The sequence below is a fragment of the Gavia stellata genome, chromosome 1, assembly GCF_030936135.1.
Source record: "Gavia stellata isolate bGavSte3 chromosome 1, bGavSte3.hap2, whole genome shotgun sequence".
Classification (NCBI taxonomy): domain Eukaryota; kingdom Metazoa; phylum Chordata; class Aves; order Gaviiformes; family Gaviidae; genus Gavia; species Gavia stellata.
In genome coordinates this window covers 28,688,671-28,704,800 of record NC_082594.1, presented here as the reverse complement: position 1 = coordinate 28,704,800, position 16,130 = coordinate 28,688,671, and the positions used below count along the sequence as shown (strand labels likewise).

Genomic DNA, 16,130 nt, shown 5'->3' with positions numbered 1-16,130 from the left:
AGACAACTCAAAGATACCTAAGAGTCCGTGAAGCCCTGTTTCTCCAAATGAAAACAGGTGAGAAGTAATGAATATCCACTGTATTAAATGCTGTTCTCCTAAAACAATGTACTTGCTAAGTGGTGTCTAGCCACTTTACCCAGAAAAAGTATTTCATGCACAGCTGGTGTAGTTTTACCCAGAAGCTTGTCATCAGCGGTAGACAAGTGAACAAGTAGGCTAAGAAGCATTAAACTGTCAAGTTTTTTTTGTCTAGAATGGGCTCTCTGGTTCTTACCAAATCACACTGAGCAGGATTTTGTAAATTGAACTTTCCAGTGGTTAGGATTAAGGTAAGTTTCAATTTCTTAAATATTTCTCCTGATGTAAAATTGTTTTTTATTGATTTTTTTTTCTCTTCAGGAATAAAGTCTGTGTTCTGCATTGCAGCAAACTCCTGTGACCCAGCCTTGGAATTTCTGAAGGGGGTGATTTGTCCTGAGCTCTTTCATGCTTACTTGAGCACCATTTTTAAAAAGCCAAGGAAAAGTCTGCTTCTGAGGCAAACCATCCTGGATCTTACGCTGAGCCTGAGCTGGGAAAGGACTGTTGCTGTCTGACTTAATTCTGGACTAACTATGATTTTTCATTGTTCAAATTGCCTGTTACTGCTATTTTTCAGCTATGTTGACAGACTGCAAAGATAAGGTGTAGTGAAATGTTCTTTGAAATAAAATCTTTATTTGGAACAGCTATGAACATAGTGGGATTATGTTTGCGAGTACAAGTTTCAGTATTTCGTTCAAGTGCTTTAATTGCAGCTGTCGTGAATATGAGAGAAACAGCAGTTTTCTGTCTTCTTCCTCTGATTGGCAAGTGAGTGTTGTGCTTTTTGGCTAGGCCTGAAAGGAAACTTGCCATTGTATGAACGTTCTTACTTTCCTGTGAATTGCCTTCCTTTCTGGATTGAGATGGGAGCGATCCCTTTGACTGACTGTCTCTCATATTTGCTCATGCTCTAGCGAAGTCTAGCCAAAGGGGTGCCTCCTGTGATCTCCCCATCTTCAGCTATTGAAAGCTGATGCCATTTTCATGAGGAGGAGGAGCAACATGGGGATGTCCCTACAAGCAATAGGATGGTGCTGTTAATCTTCGCTATGTCCTGTCCCTTCTAAATTTTAATCTGGGGAAAAGGAATGACGAGCCTGAAGCAAAAAGGCTAGTGTCTATTCTGGGGGCAGAATTTAGGGCCAGGAAAAGACGAGACTGAGAAATCTTTAGGGAGTAGCCAAAGCCCAATACATGGGAAGGAAAGTATTACAGGCCTAAAAAGGTCAGAAAAAGACAAACGGAAACCTACAACTTCGTTACATGGGAATCTCGGTTGAGGACTGCCTGATGACTTTGGGATTGGCACTGTTCAGAAGTGGCTGTGTGTAAGAATTCCCATTCTGGTTTTAACAAATTTTGAAGTGGGTGCTTGGTCTGTGGGTTAAGTCTCTGCAACTGGGTGATAAGTGGGAACAACTGGACAATTTAGGGAAATTGTAAAGGACTGGTACCATTTGCAAACACAGCAGTTGGTGCAGAGAGCTCTTGGAGAATGGCCTGCTTACAGGTAAGCACCTAATCATTGTGCCTGACCTGAGCCTTTGTGCTGCTTTCGGAACAGAAGTTGAAGGCTTTAGCTACATCAGCACACTGCAGAAATAGCTGAACTGCCACCCACCTGAACCGCATTTATCTAATGTTGCTCCTAAGTCCTGCTAAAGTGGCTTTGGACTCAAACTGGTTTTCTTTGTGGTACTGCTCTGTGACACAGGGCTGTGCCAGCCTGTTCAGCAGCAGTGAACTTGCAGCTTGTAAACTGCTTTGCTCTGGAGCCCTCATGTATTTTCTTCTCTGAGTGTTTTATAGCACTTCGGGACAGGAGTTATCCACATGACCCAGTATAGCCCCAGGGAGAAAGGATTAAGATTGCCCTGCCTTTGACTTCAGATTTCTGAAACAGGGAATAAAAATGCAGCTGAAGTTAACATGGAGGAACTAATACAGTGATGTTCCTGAACATGAAAGAAAAACACCATCTGCTTTAGTCACCTTTCAAGGGCTATATTTACAAGCATCTCAGGGAATTATCAATAAACAGCAGGGAGCAATTACTTCTGTTAGATTTTAGTATGATTTTCTCATCTGTCTGATGGTGTAAGCAGCTGTGTAGATTGTGGAGTTCAAATGGCTTGGAATAAAGTTACTTTCAAGAAAACTGAGTTGCTCTAAAATTAAAAAAAAAAAAAGATGTTAGGGTAGTTTTGCATGTTATGTTTTTGCTTCTGAAATAATTAAAGCACATTTTTCTTGTAACTGTTCACCCTTGCTGCCCTACTAGTAGGCATTTGTCCTGAACGGGACAGCTCAGCGTGAGAAGCCAAATAATTGGGAAAATGACTTCAGATGGATATTGTCACATATTTGGGAGGGTATTGCAGTAAGCATGTCAGTCCCAGTTTTGCAAGCTGTTTGTGCTTATGGTTTTCACTGTGATTTAAAACATCCATTCAATGGTGTAGTTTCCTCTCTGTGAAGCTGAGAAAGGATTCTCTGGGAAGCAGTCAGCTTTGAATGGCCCATCTGGGGCCAGTGTGATTACTGGCAGGGGTGAAGACTGAAGTGAAATGAAGCTGGAGCCAGATCTTCAAAGCTATTCTAGATCATGGATACCCACAGAAAACAGCCATATTAATTAATTAATGCAGCTGTATGTCAAACTCATCAATTGCATACGAAAAGCCACCTCTCACTTCCCAAGTAACAAGCAACAGATTTGTGTCCTTTGAGAAGGCTGCTTGCTGCTGCTGCAGCCTTCAGAAATGGCGGAGTCTGAAATGCTGTGCTTGGTCTGATCGCCAATAGTAAAAAGTGTTTTGTGAAAAACACTCTTATTGGGGGAAAATTTTGAGACTTTGGAGCTGAAATGCTTTTAGTGTGGTTTTTAGGTTATCTAGCACAACAGGGTTCAACCTATTGTGATGTACAGTATCAAGAAGTGTGTGATGAGCTATTGTACGCAGCGCAGGGACCTCACCTGGAGGGTTATTTATGTTGCTAGTGTTTGTGATCTGAACAGTAGCTGATCCCCGTAATATTAAGAGGTGTACAGCAGAGGAGCAGTCCTCAACCTGTACCTTCTGGCTTTATAGAATCATAGACTCATTTAGGTTGGAAAAGACCTTTAAGATCATCGAGTCCAACCGTAAACCTAACCCTGCTACGTCCACCACTAAACCATGTCCCTCAGTGCCACATCTACATGTCTTTTAAATACCTCCAGGGATGGTGACTCCACCACCTCCCTGGGCAGCCTGTTCCAATGTCTGACAACTCTTTCAGTGAAGAAATTTTTCCTAATATCCAGTCTTAATCTCCCCTGGTGCAACTTGAGGCCATTTCCTCTTGTCCTATCACCTGTCACTTGGGAGAAGAGACCTACACCCACCTCTCTGCAACCTCCTTTCAGGTAGCTGTAGAGAGCGATAAGGTCTCCCCTGAGCTTCCTTTTCTCCAGACTAAACAACTCCAGTTCCCTCAGCCGCTCCTCATAGGACTTGTTTTCTCTTTATCTTCTCTTTCTGTCTTGTCCTTGTTTTTTCTCTCTGGTGGCAGATATTACTGATTCATAGAAATAATTTCCAGTTTGGATTTTGTGGGGTGTAAAACCAGCTGGGCCAAGTGCATCCGCAGCCAGAAGACAGCCACAGAAGACCATGGAGTTACATCAGAGACAGCTCTGATCCACAAGACTTTGTTTTTGTAAACATCCCCTCCCCACCAGGGTAACTAACTCCCACAGGGCTCTCGTACAAGTGGGGATTTCTCCTCTCACCCTGCCTCTCTCTTCAGCGCTTCGCATGAGCGCTGTGCTGTTTCAAGGTATGCTGCTATCTCGTCTGTGACGGTATCAGAGCTTCCCTTGAATGGGATGGATCCCCATAGAGAGACGCCCAAGAAAAACAACACAGAGCATCTAATTGGTAAGCCTAGCTTTGTGTGTGTGTGTGTTTTTCTCAATAAAAAGGAGCAAAACTAACTAAACAAAAAAAAGTACACTTGAATCCAGGCATTCATCATGTCTCCCACATAGGCTGGATATGAAAATTCAGGATCTGCCACTGTGAGTGACAGACCAAATTACCTTGTACTGCCTGCCAACACATATCAGGATCTACCTTCCGGCAAAATGACCCCAGGGGCTAAAATGGCTGATTCAGCTATTGATACACTTCTGTATGTAGGGATGGGGTGGAAAGGGAAAAATATGAGATAGTTAGGGAAGGCAGAAGAATTTTTCAGCCCCAAAAGGACACTTGATGTGTTTGGACTTGTGTGATGAACACCTACCTGGTGCTCTCTTCAAGCAAGGGAACTGCTGCCAAACCAAAGTTGTTACTGGCAATGATGTGTGCTGTTTTCACCATTGTGTCTGGCCATTAGTATGGATAGTACAGTGGGACAAGCATGAGTCTCAGCGGCATTGATTTGGGTGCTTGTAGAAAGCAGGAGGGTGCATAGCGGTTACAAAAGGCTGAGGCTACTCCTTCTCTCTTTGTTGCTGTAGGAGACTTGGGAGATTTTTGCCCACTGTTCTTTATATTCCTCACGAGACAACATGGACATGAGCTTTTCAAGTTTGACATCCACATCATAGTTTTGTGTATCAAGTGTGTTCATGATCACAGAATCATAGAATCATTTAGGTTGAAAAAGACCTTTAAAGTCCAACCGCAAATGAGTGTATTAAGGAAAAACAAAGTGAATCTTATGAGTGTCCTGGAGCTTTTCCACAACTGCTGATTGATGAGCTCTCACATTGTACAGTGCATTGCAGCTCTTGGTTTGCTCTGGACTGTAGTCCCAAGTGAGGTTTTTGGTGGTTATGACTATTGTAACCCATATATAGGCATGGCAAAACCAGGTCCCTGATATGTTGGGTTGTGACTGATCCTTATTCTTCACTATTGTGTTTTTCTAGAACCTTCCATTTGTCTTGTGGTTAAATGGTTTGAGACTTTGGGGTAATCTGAGAACATTTGTGGTGTTTTTTTAGATCTAGGTCTGGATTCACTGTTAAAAAGGCATACTGTCATATCCTGCTTTTTTCATTGGAATCTACGTTGGCAACAGGATCTCTAGGACAGTTTTTATGGAGAAGGATTCACTTGTACTTTGTCAAGTTTTGGATGCGTGCTTCTTGTCCATAGTGGTGATAAGTGATATCTTGACCTACCTCTTCTCAGCTGCTTGAATATCAATCTGCAGGGTGTGGGCATTTGTTCCGAGCCATTCCCCCCCATCTGTGGGTTGTGTCATTCCTACCACGCATCATCACAGTGGTCTCAGATGGGTGATGGCAGGTGATGTTACCATCCAAAATTGCTTTTGAAGAGGTTCTTCATGACCAAGTTTGGCATTGGAGAAAAAGATCTTCAGACATTTTTCTGTAAGCTAATAATTTAGGTGAAATAGAGGAAAACGCTGAGTTCTGCTGAACAAAACATGCCTTTGTGATTCATTTCCCCAAGCTTCAGATAAAAAATTATGAATGATGCCCATTCCACAAGTTTCCTTGATCTCTTTCCACTGATTAAAAGACGCTTGACTGCTGGTACTTCATGTACCTGTTGTAGTCTGACACACCACTAGTGTAACATGAAGAACACTGTATGGCAAACAAGCAGCAGTGAAAGCGTTAAAGATTTTCACATTAAATCTTAAAAGTCCTGTCTTCAAACACATGGCCTTGAGGTTTGCATGGTAATTTACTCAGGGGAGTTCCTCAAATCTTTCCTACCACAGATTGCAGCATGGCTGATGATCCCTCATTAAACAACCAGGGATTTCAAATTACTGTTTGTTGAAAAGGGTCAGGAGGAAAGCCGGGCTCCTGGCGCAGCGATTCTGTGCCCAGCTCTCAGGGCAAACAAAGGGATGCCTGAAACTTGACCCTCTTGGACACAAACATATTTATGTGTGAATGATTAAATCTGCAGCAGGGACCTCAGAAGTAGGAAGGCAAAAACTCCAAGCAGCAAAAGGCTTGGTTGTAACACCCAGGTTTGCAGCTAACCTGACTTCGTTGCCAGCGCACGTAGCGCAGCTATGCACCCGAGAGAAGAAAGAGCTGCAGGAGGGCTGTGTAGAGTCTCCTCCTCCAGGGTTGCTTGGGGTTTTCTGACAAACTTGTCAGTCCTGCTCCGCTGGTCTGTGAGCTTGTGCCTTACAGATCAGGTAGCCTCATGCTGTTTCACTGTGGTGACAAGTTTTTTCTCGCAACGTATAAAATGAATTGTTGTCTTTTCTATTTATCAGTTTCTATCTGCATATGAATTTTATTTGATGTCTGAAATTCCCAGTGCTACCCTGTACCTTTGAGGTAACATATCCAAAACATGCGGCATCTTTGCATCAGCGTGGGGGAGGTTCTCTGAGGAGACGTCTGAGCCTTCTGTCTTCTCTCCTGCCTCTTCCCCTTGCGCTGGGAAACGTAGGCTGTGGCGTTCGGCTTCCCATCTGCTGATGCTCATTCCTGCAAAACCCCTCTTCTGGCCCAAACCTGGCAGCTGGGCAGCCCTTAGGGCTAGCCCAGCCTGCATCCCTGATGCTTCTGCTTTTCTCGTGACTCTCCTGATCCAAGGCATTTCTGCATTTAACAGAATTCAGTTGACCTTGCAGCATTCTGTCCTGCTGGCAGGACTGGCCTGTTTTGCTCCTTGCCCTCTTCCGTGCCTTTTCTGTGAGGACCTCAGCAGCTCCAGCTGCTCTTCAAAGAGCAGCAGCTCCTTGATCACCTTTCCCTTTCAAAGAGCCTCCCAAACTTTTAGTACTTGAACAACAACTCACCACTGTCCTCCCTTCAGGTGGTAAAATGATGAAATTATTTTGATGTGTTTTGATTTCATTATAATGAAATAATGAAATTTCATTATAATGAAATTTTGGGATGAGAAGAGCTGAACGCAGTGAAAGAACTGCTCAAAATGCATGGGTGTGCATTTTGACAAGCACTGATTTTGAAGCTTCTGGTCCAGTGAATGAACTGGTCCATCAATATTCCTGAAAACTTTCAACTAAAGCCAGTAGGAGTTCCCCTCATTTTCCTTACTACCTGTTTCATACAAACTGAATCTTTTGCCCCAGCCGTGGCACACTGGCAGAGATTCATATCTACGGATACTTCACCCAATGATTTATTTCTCCTTCACAGCCCCCAGCTTTGGCAATGTTTTTCATTTTTCCTCTTTCTTTCCTGTTGCAGAACGTACTTGCTAAACCTGTTAACCCTTGGGGCAGAAGGGACATAAGGTTGAATGTTTGGATAGGTGTTTTATAGCTTTCAGTGAGCGATGGGAGGGAGGTAAAAGGGAATGAGTCTCGGTGGACTTTGCAGTCCCTTATGATTGCAGTGGGCTAGATCTACATCCTTCAGAGAACTCTTTTCAAAATTTGCATTCGCTGCTTTTCTTCCTTATTTTTTTTTTATAGCCGACAGGTGGGAAGGAGTTGGTGTCTGTGGCTGGATCCTGATTTCCCTTTCTTTCCTCCTGGTGCTTATTACCTTTCCTATTTCCATCTGGGCATGTATCAAGCTAAACTACTGGGATTTGGGACACATAAAGAATGCTCTATGATTATCGTTGTTACTTACATTTATTGGTTTATTGATTTTGTTAAAACAAGGCACTTTACATTCACTTTTTGGAAATCGTAAGGGCTTGTAGTGAAGATGTGGTCTGCGACCAAGAGATCCATGTTCTTCCACTGACTTTCTGTATCACCACAACTTACTCATTTAATTTCTTCCCATCTCAACTTCCATCATCAGTTAAACTTCCCTGCTTTACAACAACACTAGGAGAATACAAACTCTTCTGAAGAACTCATATTTGATGCTGCCAGCAATAGTGATTAACATGGATACTGATGAAAAATGGAGAAAGTCCCTGCACTGAGGGACTACACAACCTAAACCCACAGTCCCTTCAAGGCATGAGCATAATATGATTAATTTAAAGCAATTTTAGGGGTGAGTTACCAGAGTGATTGCCCTGAACACCAGACCTTGAGTAGTCCTAATACACTAACCAAAGTAGTTAGGTAGATTGTCTGAGGTGAGTGCTACTCTGAGTGTAGCACTGATGTTGAGAGAGCTGTGGGTAGCCTCATTAGATCAGTGGTAACTCTTTCATATTTGATCTGCTTTGTAAAATATTTACAGGGCCAGAGTCTGAGTTTTTTCCAGCAAAGGATGAGGTGAGGAGAAGACATAAAATGCCTAGTGACTTGCAGCTTTGTTGGTTCCTATATTATTTGTACTTTTTTCACATTCAATACAGATGCCAAAGATTAAAAAAAATCAGTCCAGAGAGCAGGAATGGAATTATTTGTAAAATTCTAAATTTGAAATATTGTCCTAGGTTATCAGAGAATATGAATGTGCTGTTGTATTTCGGCTGGGACGTATACTGTCTGAGAAAGCAAAGGGACCAGGTGAATGCATGCAGTTTTATTCTGTTAAGATGCACTGTTTTTATTTTATTATGATGCACTGTTTTTATTTTATTATGATGCACATTAACCACATAAAGAATTGCAGAGGTCTATGAAATCCTTCTTCATAGCACAGGGGGTGCTATGAAGAGAGATGATCCTCTCTGCTGCAGTTCCTTTACTTGCAGGCTGTTTGTTTTTCTGAAGAGAAGATAAAGCCACCCCCCTGTCACAGCACAAGACAGAAGGTTGAGGACCTTGATACCAGGTATGGCTTTGCTGTTGAGTACGTTGGACAACAATTGGTTGTGTTCATGCTGCAGACACTTGTGGGGGACTGGGGAGGTTTAAATTCAATCTTCAGATCTGCTGCAGACTTCTTTGGGTGCCTGTGGCCACTCTCCCTATACCCCACTTCCAACACTGCTCATTGCTGCCAGCTCTTCAGCTGTCTTCTGCTCTGAAAATTGCAAATGTGTCAGGGCAAGGACACTCTGCATCTATACAGAGTTTGTTACAGTCACCTAGGATGAGGTTACAAATCACAAATACAAACCAAACCCAACAACATGAGGTATTTGCATTGGTGCAGTTACCACCTCTGTGCAATGAAACTGGGCAAACTGGAAGTGGAAATAAGAGGAAAAAGTCCTTTCCAGATACTGTGTTTCCTCTTGAAGAACAGCCATGTGGTCCAAAGAGCAGCTAGGGCAGCTGCAGAGCTCTTCTGCATGGCTCTGGGCACCTAAGCAAGGTGCTGAGATTAGAAAAATAGTTGTCAAGTCCCCCTCTCTAGTGAAGGGAGAGTGGGGACTCCATCACAGGACGGGTCAGATCTTAGGACAATGTTCCTAATATGGTGCAGGAATCTGGACCTGGGAGATGTCTTTCCTGGGGACACACATACTGTACCATAAATGGCTTATGATCTAAAGTGGGGAAACGAAACAAAGGCATGGAAGGAGGTTTTGTCAGAAGTCTCATGGCAGATTTGAGACCAGAACTGCAATCTGCCCATTCCCAGTCCAGTGCCCTAGGCCATTAAGCTCCAATAAATTCATGTTATTTGCAGATATCTGCATTTCCCTCCATTATTTGAAAATGCAAAACCTCACTGTTGTCACCTCCCATAGCAGAAAGGACAGCTGTGGTAATAAGGTGGGCTCATTTCTCACCCTGTGGATATTTCCATCCATTTGCTTTGTACAGGGTACCTATTCTCTAGCAGCCATCTAAAACAGAAATAAAACATAAAGCTGATCTGTGGCGCGATCAAAAATAATGTGGGTGTTTTATAGTCTTGCAGTTGTGAGCTACTGTATAGAATTTAGCTTATTTGCTGTATCTTTTGACTTCCAAACTTCTACTTATGAAAACCTGCACATGCATCACTGCATGCAGGCCAAGCAAACTCCTCTTGCTGATGTTCAGAACTGTGAGATAAAAGATAAGGAAGGGGGGGTAGAACTGCAAATGGGAGTCAGAGAGGACAAGAGAGGAGAGGCTAAAAAATTCCCAATTGTATTGTTATTCCACACATGGAAATGAAGCAATAGACAAGTGTAAAATATCCAGAATAGAATGTCCTAATAAAATTGGATCTGACACGCACGCAGCTCACCATTCAAAAAAGCCTTCAGTGATGTTGTAGTCACTGCTCGAAGGTATGCACAGCCTACATGTTTCTTAAAAGGCAAATTACATATGGATAACAAATCTCCTTAAATTAAAAGGAATTAGCAGACAATCATCCACAAAACTCAGATCCAAGCAGGAATGGAGAGATGTATCTTTAGGCATTTTATTGACAAAACGGAAGGCTGGAAGGAAGATGGTTACAGCAGTTGTGCTGTACAAGGCTTAGCAGCTTTTGGCAAGGCTTCTGCAGCTGTTGGCAGGGCTTCTGTGAAGCACTTACTTGCAGGCAAAAGATGCTGAGGACGGAAGACAGTGGAGCATCATCAGCAGTTTGCTGAGGCCAGCTACCTGCTGAGGCACAAGAGGCTTGTCTGGCAAAAGATGGCACAACTCCTCTATGAATACTTAAAAATTTTTCAAAGTTTCTTCTCATAATTTCTTGCACTTTGCTTTTCATTTTTGTTTTAATTTGCTGGTGTTTCTTAAAAATACGTTGTTTAGGGAAAGAAAAACGGATTTTCCAGTCTGCATGCAATGTATAAAACCAGTAATGGTCCTTTCTACCAGAAAGGAAGAGGATAACCATCATTTAGTATTGCAGAAGAAAATCATTCAGGTTATGAGATTCATTTCCTGTTGAAACAGTTGTCTAAAGGCAATGTACAACATTTTGCCCTGGTTTAAACTATTGGTGATGCAGGATAACTTCCTTGAAGTTATTTCTCAGGGGAATAACAGAGAAACCAAACAAAATTCATAGTTTCCTTGAATTATCAGGCCTTTTCCTCACTAAAGGAAAAAAAATATTCCCTTTCCTTAGCAAGGGGAGTGTTATTGGATCCTTCTCTAATTCTGCACATTTCTGCAATGCAGATTCTCACAAAAGATGCTGTTACTACCCAAGTCGCTGGGGTGGTGTGCTACAGGATCGACAGCGCTGTCAGCGCCGTCGCTAACGTCACTGACGTCCATTTGGCTACCTTCCTCTTGGCACAGACAACCCTGAGAAACCTCCTGGGTACACAGAGCTTGGCTCAGCTCCTGGCAGCTCGTGGGGAGATTGCACGCAGTATTCAGGTAAATCTGGCTCTCAAAATTCACTGACAACATGGAGATTTTTTCTGGGAAGTAGCAGATTAGAAATAATCTCTCTTTCTTTCTTCAACAACTATAGCAAAATTTTCCTTTATGGTTTTTTTCAATTATACATCTCATTGCTCAGAGTAAGAAAGAGTTATTCTAAAGATATTTCCCAAGGTTCTTGAAGAACAGTTATTTCCTATCAAAAAGTAATGAAGATTCTGAAATTATCCAGTCAGTTGAATAAATCAGTTTAGTCTTTGTACAGAGTTTACTGCAAGCAGTGAGAAAGAAGTCTGCTGCTTGTGGAAAGGTCTATCTTGAGCAGACCCTTGATGGAGGTTTCATCAAGGCAGGGCTTGTATCTCCTGTCATAACAACTAAAAGTACAGAACCGAGTTGTTTTATGCTTTAAAATGCCATCTGTTTTTTTTTTTAATTTGGCAGCCAAGGAGGGAGCAGAGAAGAAAGCCAAAACCTGATTTACGCTTTTCAGTCAGAGTCGAGGCATAGTCAGATAAAAGAGAGAGTGTACCCCTCTCCAGCCAGGACAGCAGCCATGGGCAGAGCAGGAGCACAGTGGTGACGTGGGTTGCAGTAGCTCCCAGGAGCCTGAGCACAGAAGAGCATGCCAGTGCCGCAGGGCTGTGCTGCGTCATTCACTCGTAGTGTCCTTTTACGTGCTTTTACAGCATCATGCGGTTCTAGGAAGTTGCAGTAGTATTACTTTGTAAAAGGGAGAAGTTTGGTAAGTGCCCACCTGAAGAAAAGATGGGGATCATAATTTAGGAGACAGTAGAGAAGCCACACAGGAGACACCCTGTCTCAGACATCGGTGTTGATCAGCAAGAGTGTCATAAGGTTGCGGTACTCGCTGTACAACACCAAGTCGGATGTTAGTACCCCTGGAGGGCTCCGTCTTTCTGTTAGGCAGGTTTACACGCTGTCTTTCCTTCTGCCCAAGCGGCAGGGTACATCACGTGGTTTTCTCTCTGCCATCACTGCGCTCTTTGTGGTGGGTGGTGTGTTTGTCCCTAAGGCTATCCTCTCCTCGACAGTGCCACGGAGCAGTGGGGAATCAAAGTGGCCCGAGTGGAGATCAAAGATGTCAGGATTCCTGTAGCCATGCAGAGAGCAATGGCAGCCGAAGCAGAGGCTGCTCGAGAGGCAAGAGCTAAGGTGAGACCCACAGCAATGTCTACCTCCAAGCTCCTGTATCCTTGTCCCAGGCATCCAAGTGACTATTTGTTTTCTCCTCATTGTAAAGGTGTATTTTCCCCACTATGGGCAGTATCTCAATGTGGTTTCCGTTTCTCTTGCTTTGCAGATTGTGGCAGCAGAAAGAGAAATGAATGCTTCTAAAGCCCTCAAGCAGGCCTCCATGACGCTGGCTGAGTCTCCAGCAGGTCTTCAGCAACGCTACCTGCAAATGTTAACAACCTTGGCCGCAGAGAATAATTCCACCATTGTCTTCCCTCTCCCTATAAATTTGCTTGAGAGTTTCGGGCAGAAAAATAGAGGGGGATAGAGACTCTTCTATGCTAGATCCTTGGGCAGAGACATTTAAAGGGTTTCCCAGGAAGCAAGGCATTCCAGATTATCAGGCCTAAAGTAGAAGCATGCTTTGGTCCTCTGTACCAAAAATAACAGTAAAAAAGGTTTAATAACCACACATAGCTCCCACATTAGGAGACTGCATTTGCAAAGTTCAGGCACTAACCAGTTTCAGCTTAGACTCATCTCCAAGTGAAATGGAAGAAAATATTTAAAATACAATAAAATATATAAAATTTATGTTAAACCTAATATGAAATTTTAATGATGCTTTCAGCACATTTTACAGAGTCTTGAGTGTAGCAATTATTTGGTGATTTGTCTGCTAAGCAAGAACCTGTGAGCTCTTGACATACTCCACACAACAAAAGGGTCAGATACTGGCATTTAACTCAAGCCCTGTGGAGTGGCAAGAAGGATTTGGCCCATAACCTTAGAGGTATTCTTTTGAGATTATTAACAGAGTTACTGGATAATAGGTATGTCAGTAGAACAGCCTATTCGCTACCTTATATGAGTAAAAGCACTTTCTTTACTGACCTCAGCTGGATTTTGCCAATATCACTGACATTTCTATAAGCTCTGTAATAAAAGGAAGAGAATGTACAGCCATGCATTACAGTCACATTTCCTAAATCTGAGAGCTGGGTGCGGTGGGTTGACCTTGGCTGGATGCCAGGGGCCCACCAAGCTGCTCTATCATGTCCCCCTCCTCAACTGGACAGAGGGAGAAAAAAATATGATGGCAGGCTCGTGGATCGAGATAAGGACAGGGAGATCTCTTACCAATTACCATCATGGGCAAAACAGACTCAACTTGGGGAAATTAATTTTATTTTTTACCAATCAAAAGTCAGAGTAGAATAATGAGAAATAAAACGAAATCTTAAAAACACCTTTGCCCCACCCCTCCCTTCTCCCTGGGCTCAACGTCCCTCCTGATTTTCTCTACCCCCTCCCCCTGAGCAGCACAGGGGGACGGGGAATGGGGGATGCGGTCAGTTCATCACACGTCTGTGGCGCTCCTTCCTCCTCACGTTCTTCCCCTGCTCCTGCGTGGGGACCCTCCCACAGGAGACAGTTCTCCATGAACTTCTCCAACGTGGATCCTTCCCACGGGCTGCAGTTCCTCATAAACAGCTCCAGCATGGGTCCTTTCTGTGTGTCCTTTCCACGGGGTGTAATCCTTCAGGAACAGACTGTTCCAGTGGGGGTCTGCCACAGGGTCACAAGTCCTGCCAGCAAACCTGCTCCAGCGTGGGCTCCTCCCTCTCCACAGGTTGACAGATCCTGCCAGGAGCCTGCTCCAGCGCAGACTTCCCACAGGGTCGCAGCCTCCTTCGGGCATCCACCTGCTCCAGCGTGAGGTCCTCCACGGGCTGCAGGTGGATATCTGCTCCACCGTGGACCTCCATGGGCTGCAGGGGCACAGCCTGCCTCACCATGCTCTTCACCAGGGGCTGCAGGGGAATCTCTGCTCTGGCGCCTGGAGCACCTCCTCCCCCTCCTTCTTCACTGACCTTGGGGTCTGCAGAGTTGTTTCTCTCATGTATTCTCACTCCTCTCTCTGGCTGCTATTGCACAGCAGGTTTTTTTCCCCCTTCTTAAATACATTATCCCAGAGGCGCTACCACCATCGCTGATGGGCTCAGCCTTGTCCAGTGGCGAGTCCGTCTTGGAGCCGGCTGGCATTGGCTCTATGGGACACAGGGGAAGCTTCTGGCATCTTCTCACAGAAGCCACCCCTGTAGCCCCCCTGCTACCAAAACCTTGCCACGCAAACTCAATACACTGGGGCAAACCTTGAGGAAAACAAATTGTCTTTGTTAATTTAAGTGTCTGTTTTTCATTATCAGGAGGTTTCTCATCTTCCCTTGCAGATGTCATGAAGCAGTGGTGCAGGTTTTCACAGAATGAGCCTTCCCCACCCTCCAAGAATGCAATGCCTGGCAGCTGAGCGGGGCACACCATTGCAGATATCAGAGTTCAGCTATCATTACGCCTGAGTTTACAGCCTTCAAAAATAGCTGGGTAGTTCACAGTGCTGGCACACAGTGATGGGCTGTTTGCTAGGAATCTGAAGGCTCTTGTGGAGTAGCTGTTCTGGTAGGTGCTGCTGCTGTGTAGTGTCTCCTCCACACAGGGCTCACTGCTGCCCCTCCTATCCAGTAGGGTCATTTGACTCCAAATTAACCAGATCAGCATGGACCTACTAATTATTATATCATTAATACAGACCCTTCTTATTTTTACTGCAATGTAACACAAGCAGTCCAGGTTGCAAATTTTCGCACTCAGTAACTGCTGGCACGAAGACAGTGTATGAGCATCTGAGGATGGTGACCTGTTCAGCAAAGACAGCTTTTCAGTACAGCTCTTCTCTGCTTCAGACCTGACTGCCAAATGGCATTTTGCTGGCAAACTAAAGAAGTAAAACCTGTATTTGCAAGGCATCTACTTATCAGTGCTATCCAAACATTTTCTACAGACTTATTCTAAGAAAAGAGAGGTTTTGAGTTTTGGGGTTATTTTTCATCGTCAGTTTAGTCTGCCATTTGCAGAAGCCTTTATAATTGTGACAGCAACCCCCCCCACCTTTCCCTGACAAATATTCTATCTCCACTACAGAACTGTTTGCAGAAGCAAGTTGCACAGAAGCAGCAATGCTTTAGAAAAATGCAACCACAGATTGCATCAGCTTTTTTTTTTTTTTAAAGTAGTGCAAATTAATTAAACTCTAAAAAAAAGAAAAGCTTGAAAGACATGTGACTACAGAATGTAATTGAAAAGCAGTTCTGTGCTCTCAGTGAGCTACCAGCACTAACCAGCCTGTGCAGGACTCCTGGGCGAGACACAGGCACATCCAGTCCAGTTGCCCATCCCTGATGCTGGGCCAGTTCCAGTTCCAGCTTCAGAAGTACGTATGGGAATCCTGCTGTGGTACAAGTGGGATCATTCATTTCCCTACATGAGGGCTCACAATTAAAATCAGAAATTAACTGATGTGCTGAAACATAAGTGTTAGTATCTCTTTTCTTTCAGTAGCAGTGTAACACAGGGTGTACTTGGTAAGCCCATGAATGCCCAGTCTTCTTTCTGACCCATGCAAATTTCTTGGCCTCTTCAACATCCAGTGGCAATAACTGCAGGAATTAACCATCAGCTCTGCCAGCACAATGATTTTTCATTTGATCTCCTGCAGGATAATTGCACTGTTGTATAATGGACCAGGGAGACAGAAATTCCTGCTCTCTCTTCACCAGTGGCAGGGAGAATAAACACAATAACCGGTAGAGTAACTGCAATTTTTGTTGTATTACACCCCCCAAAAAAAA

The 16,130-nt window shown here is 43.8% G+C and overlaps 1 protein-coding gene across 1 annotated transcript; it reads left to right on the top strand.

The window, feature by feature from the left end:
- Nucleotides 1–3,958: 3,958 nt before the first annotated feature.
- STOML3 (stomatin like 3) lies at nt 3,959–12,769 on the top strand. Its single transcript, XM_009816420.2, has 6 exons — nt 3,959–4,010; nt 7,519–7,620; nt 8,449–8,573; nt 11,020–11,239; nt 12,287–12,420; nt 12,569–12,769. The coding sequence occupies exons 1-6, from the start codon at nt 3,959–3,961 to the stop codon at nt 12,767–12,769; spliced, it is 834 nt and encodes a 277-aa protein (XP_009814722.2).
- Nucleotides 12,770–16,130: the final 3,361 nt, after the last annotated feature.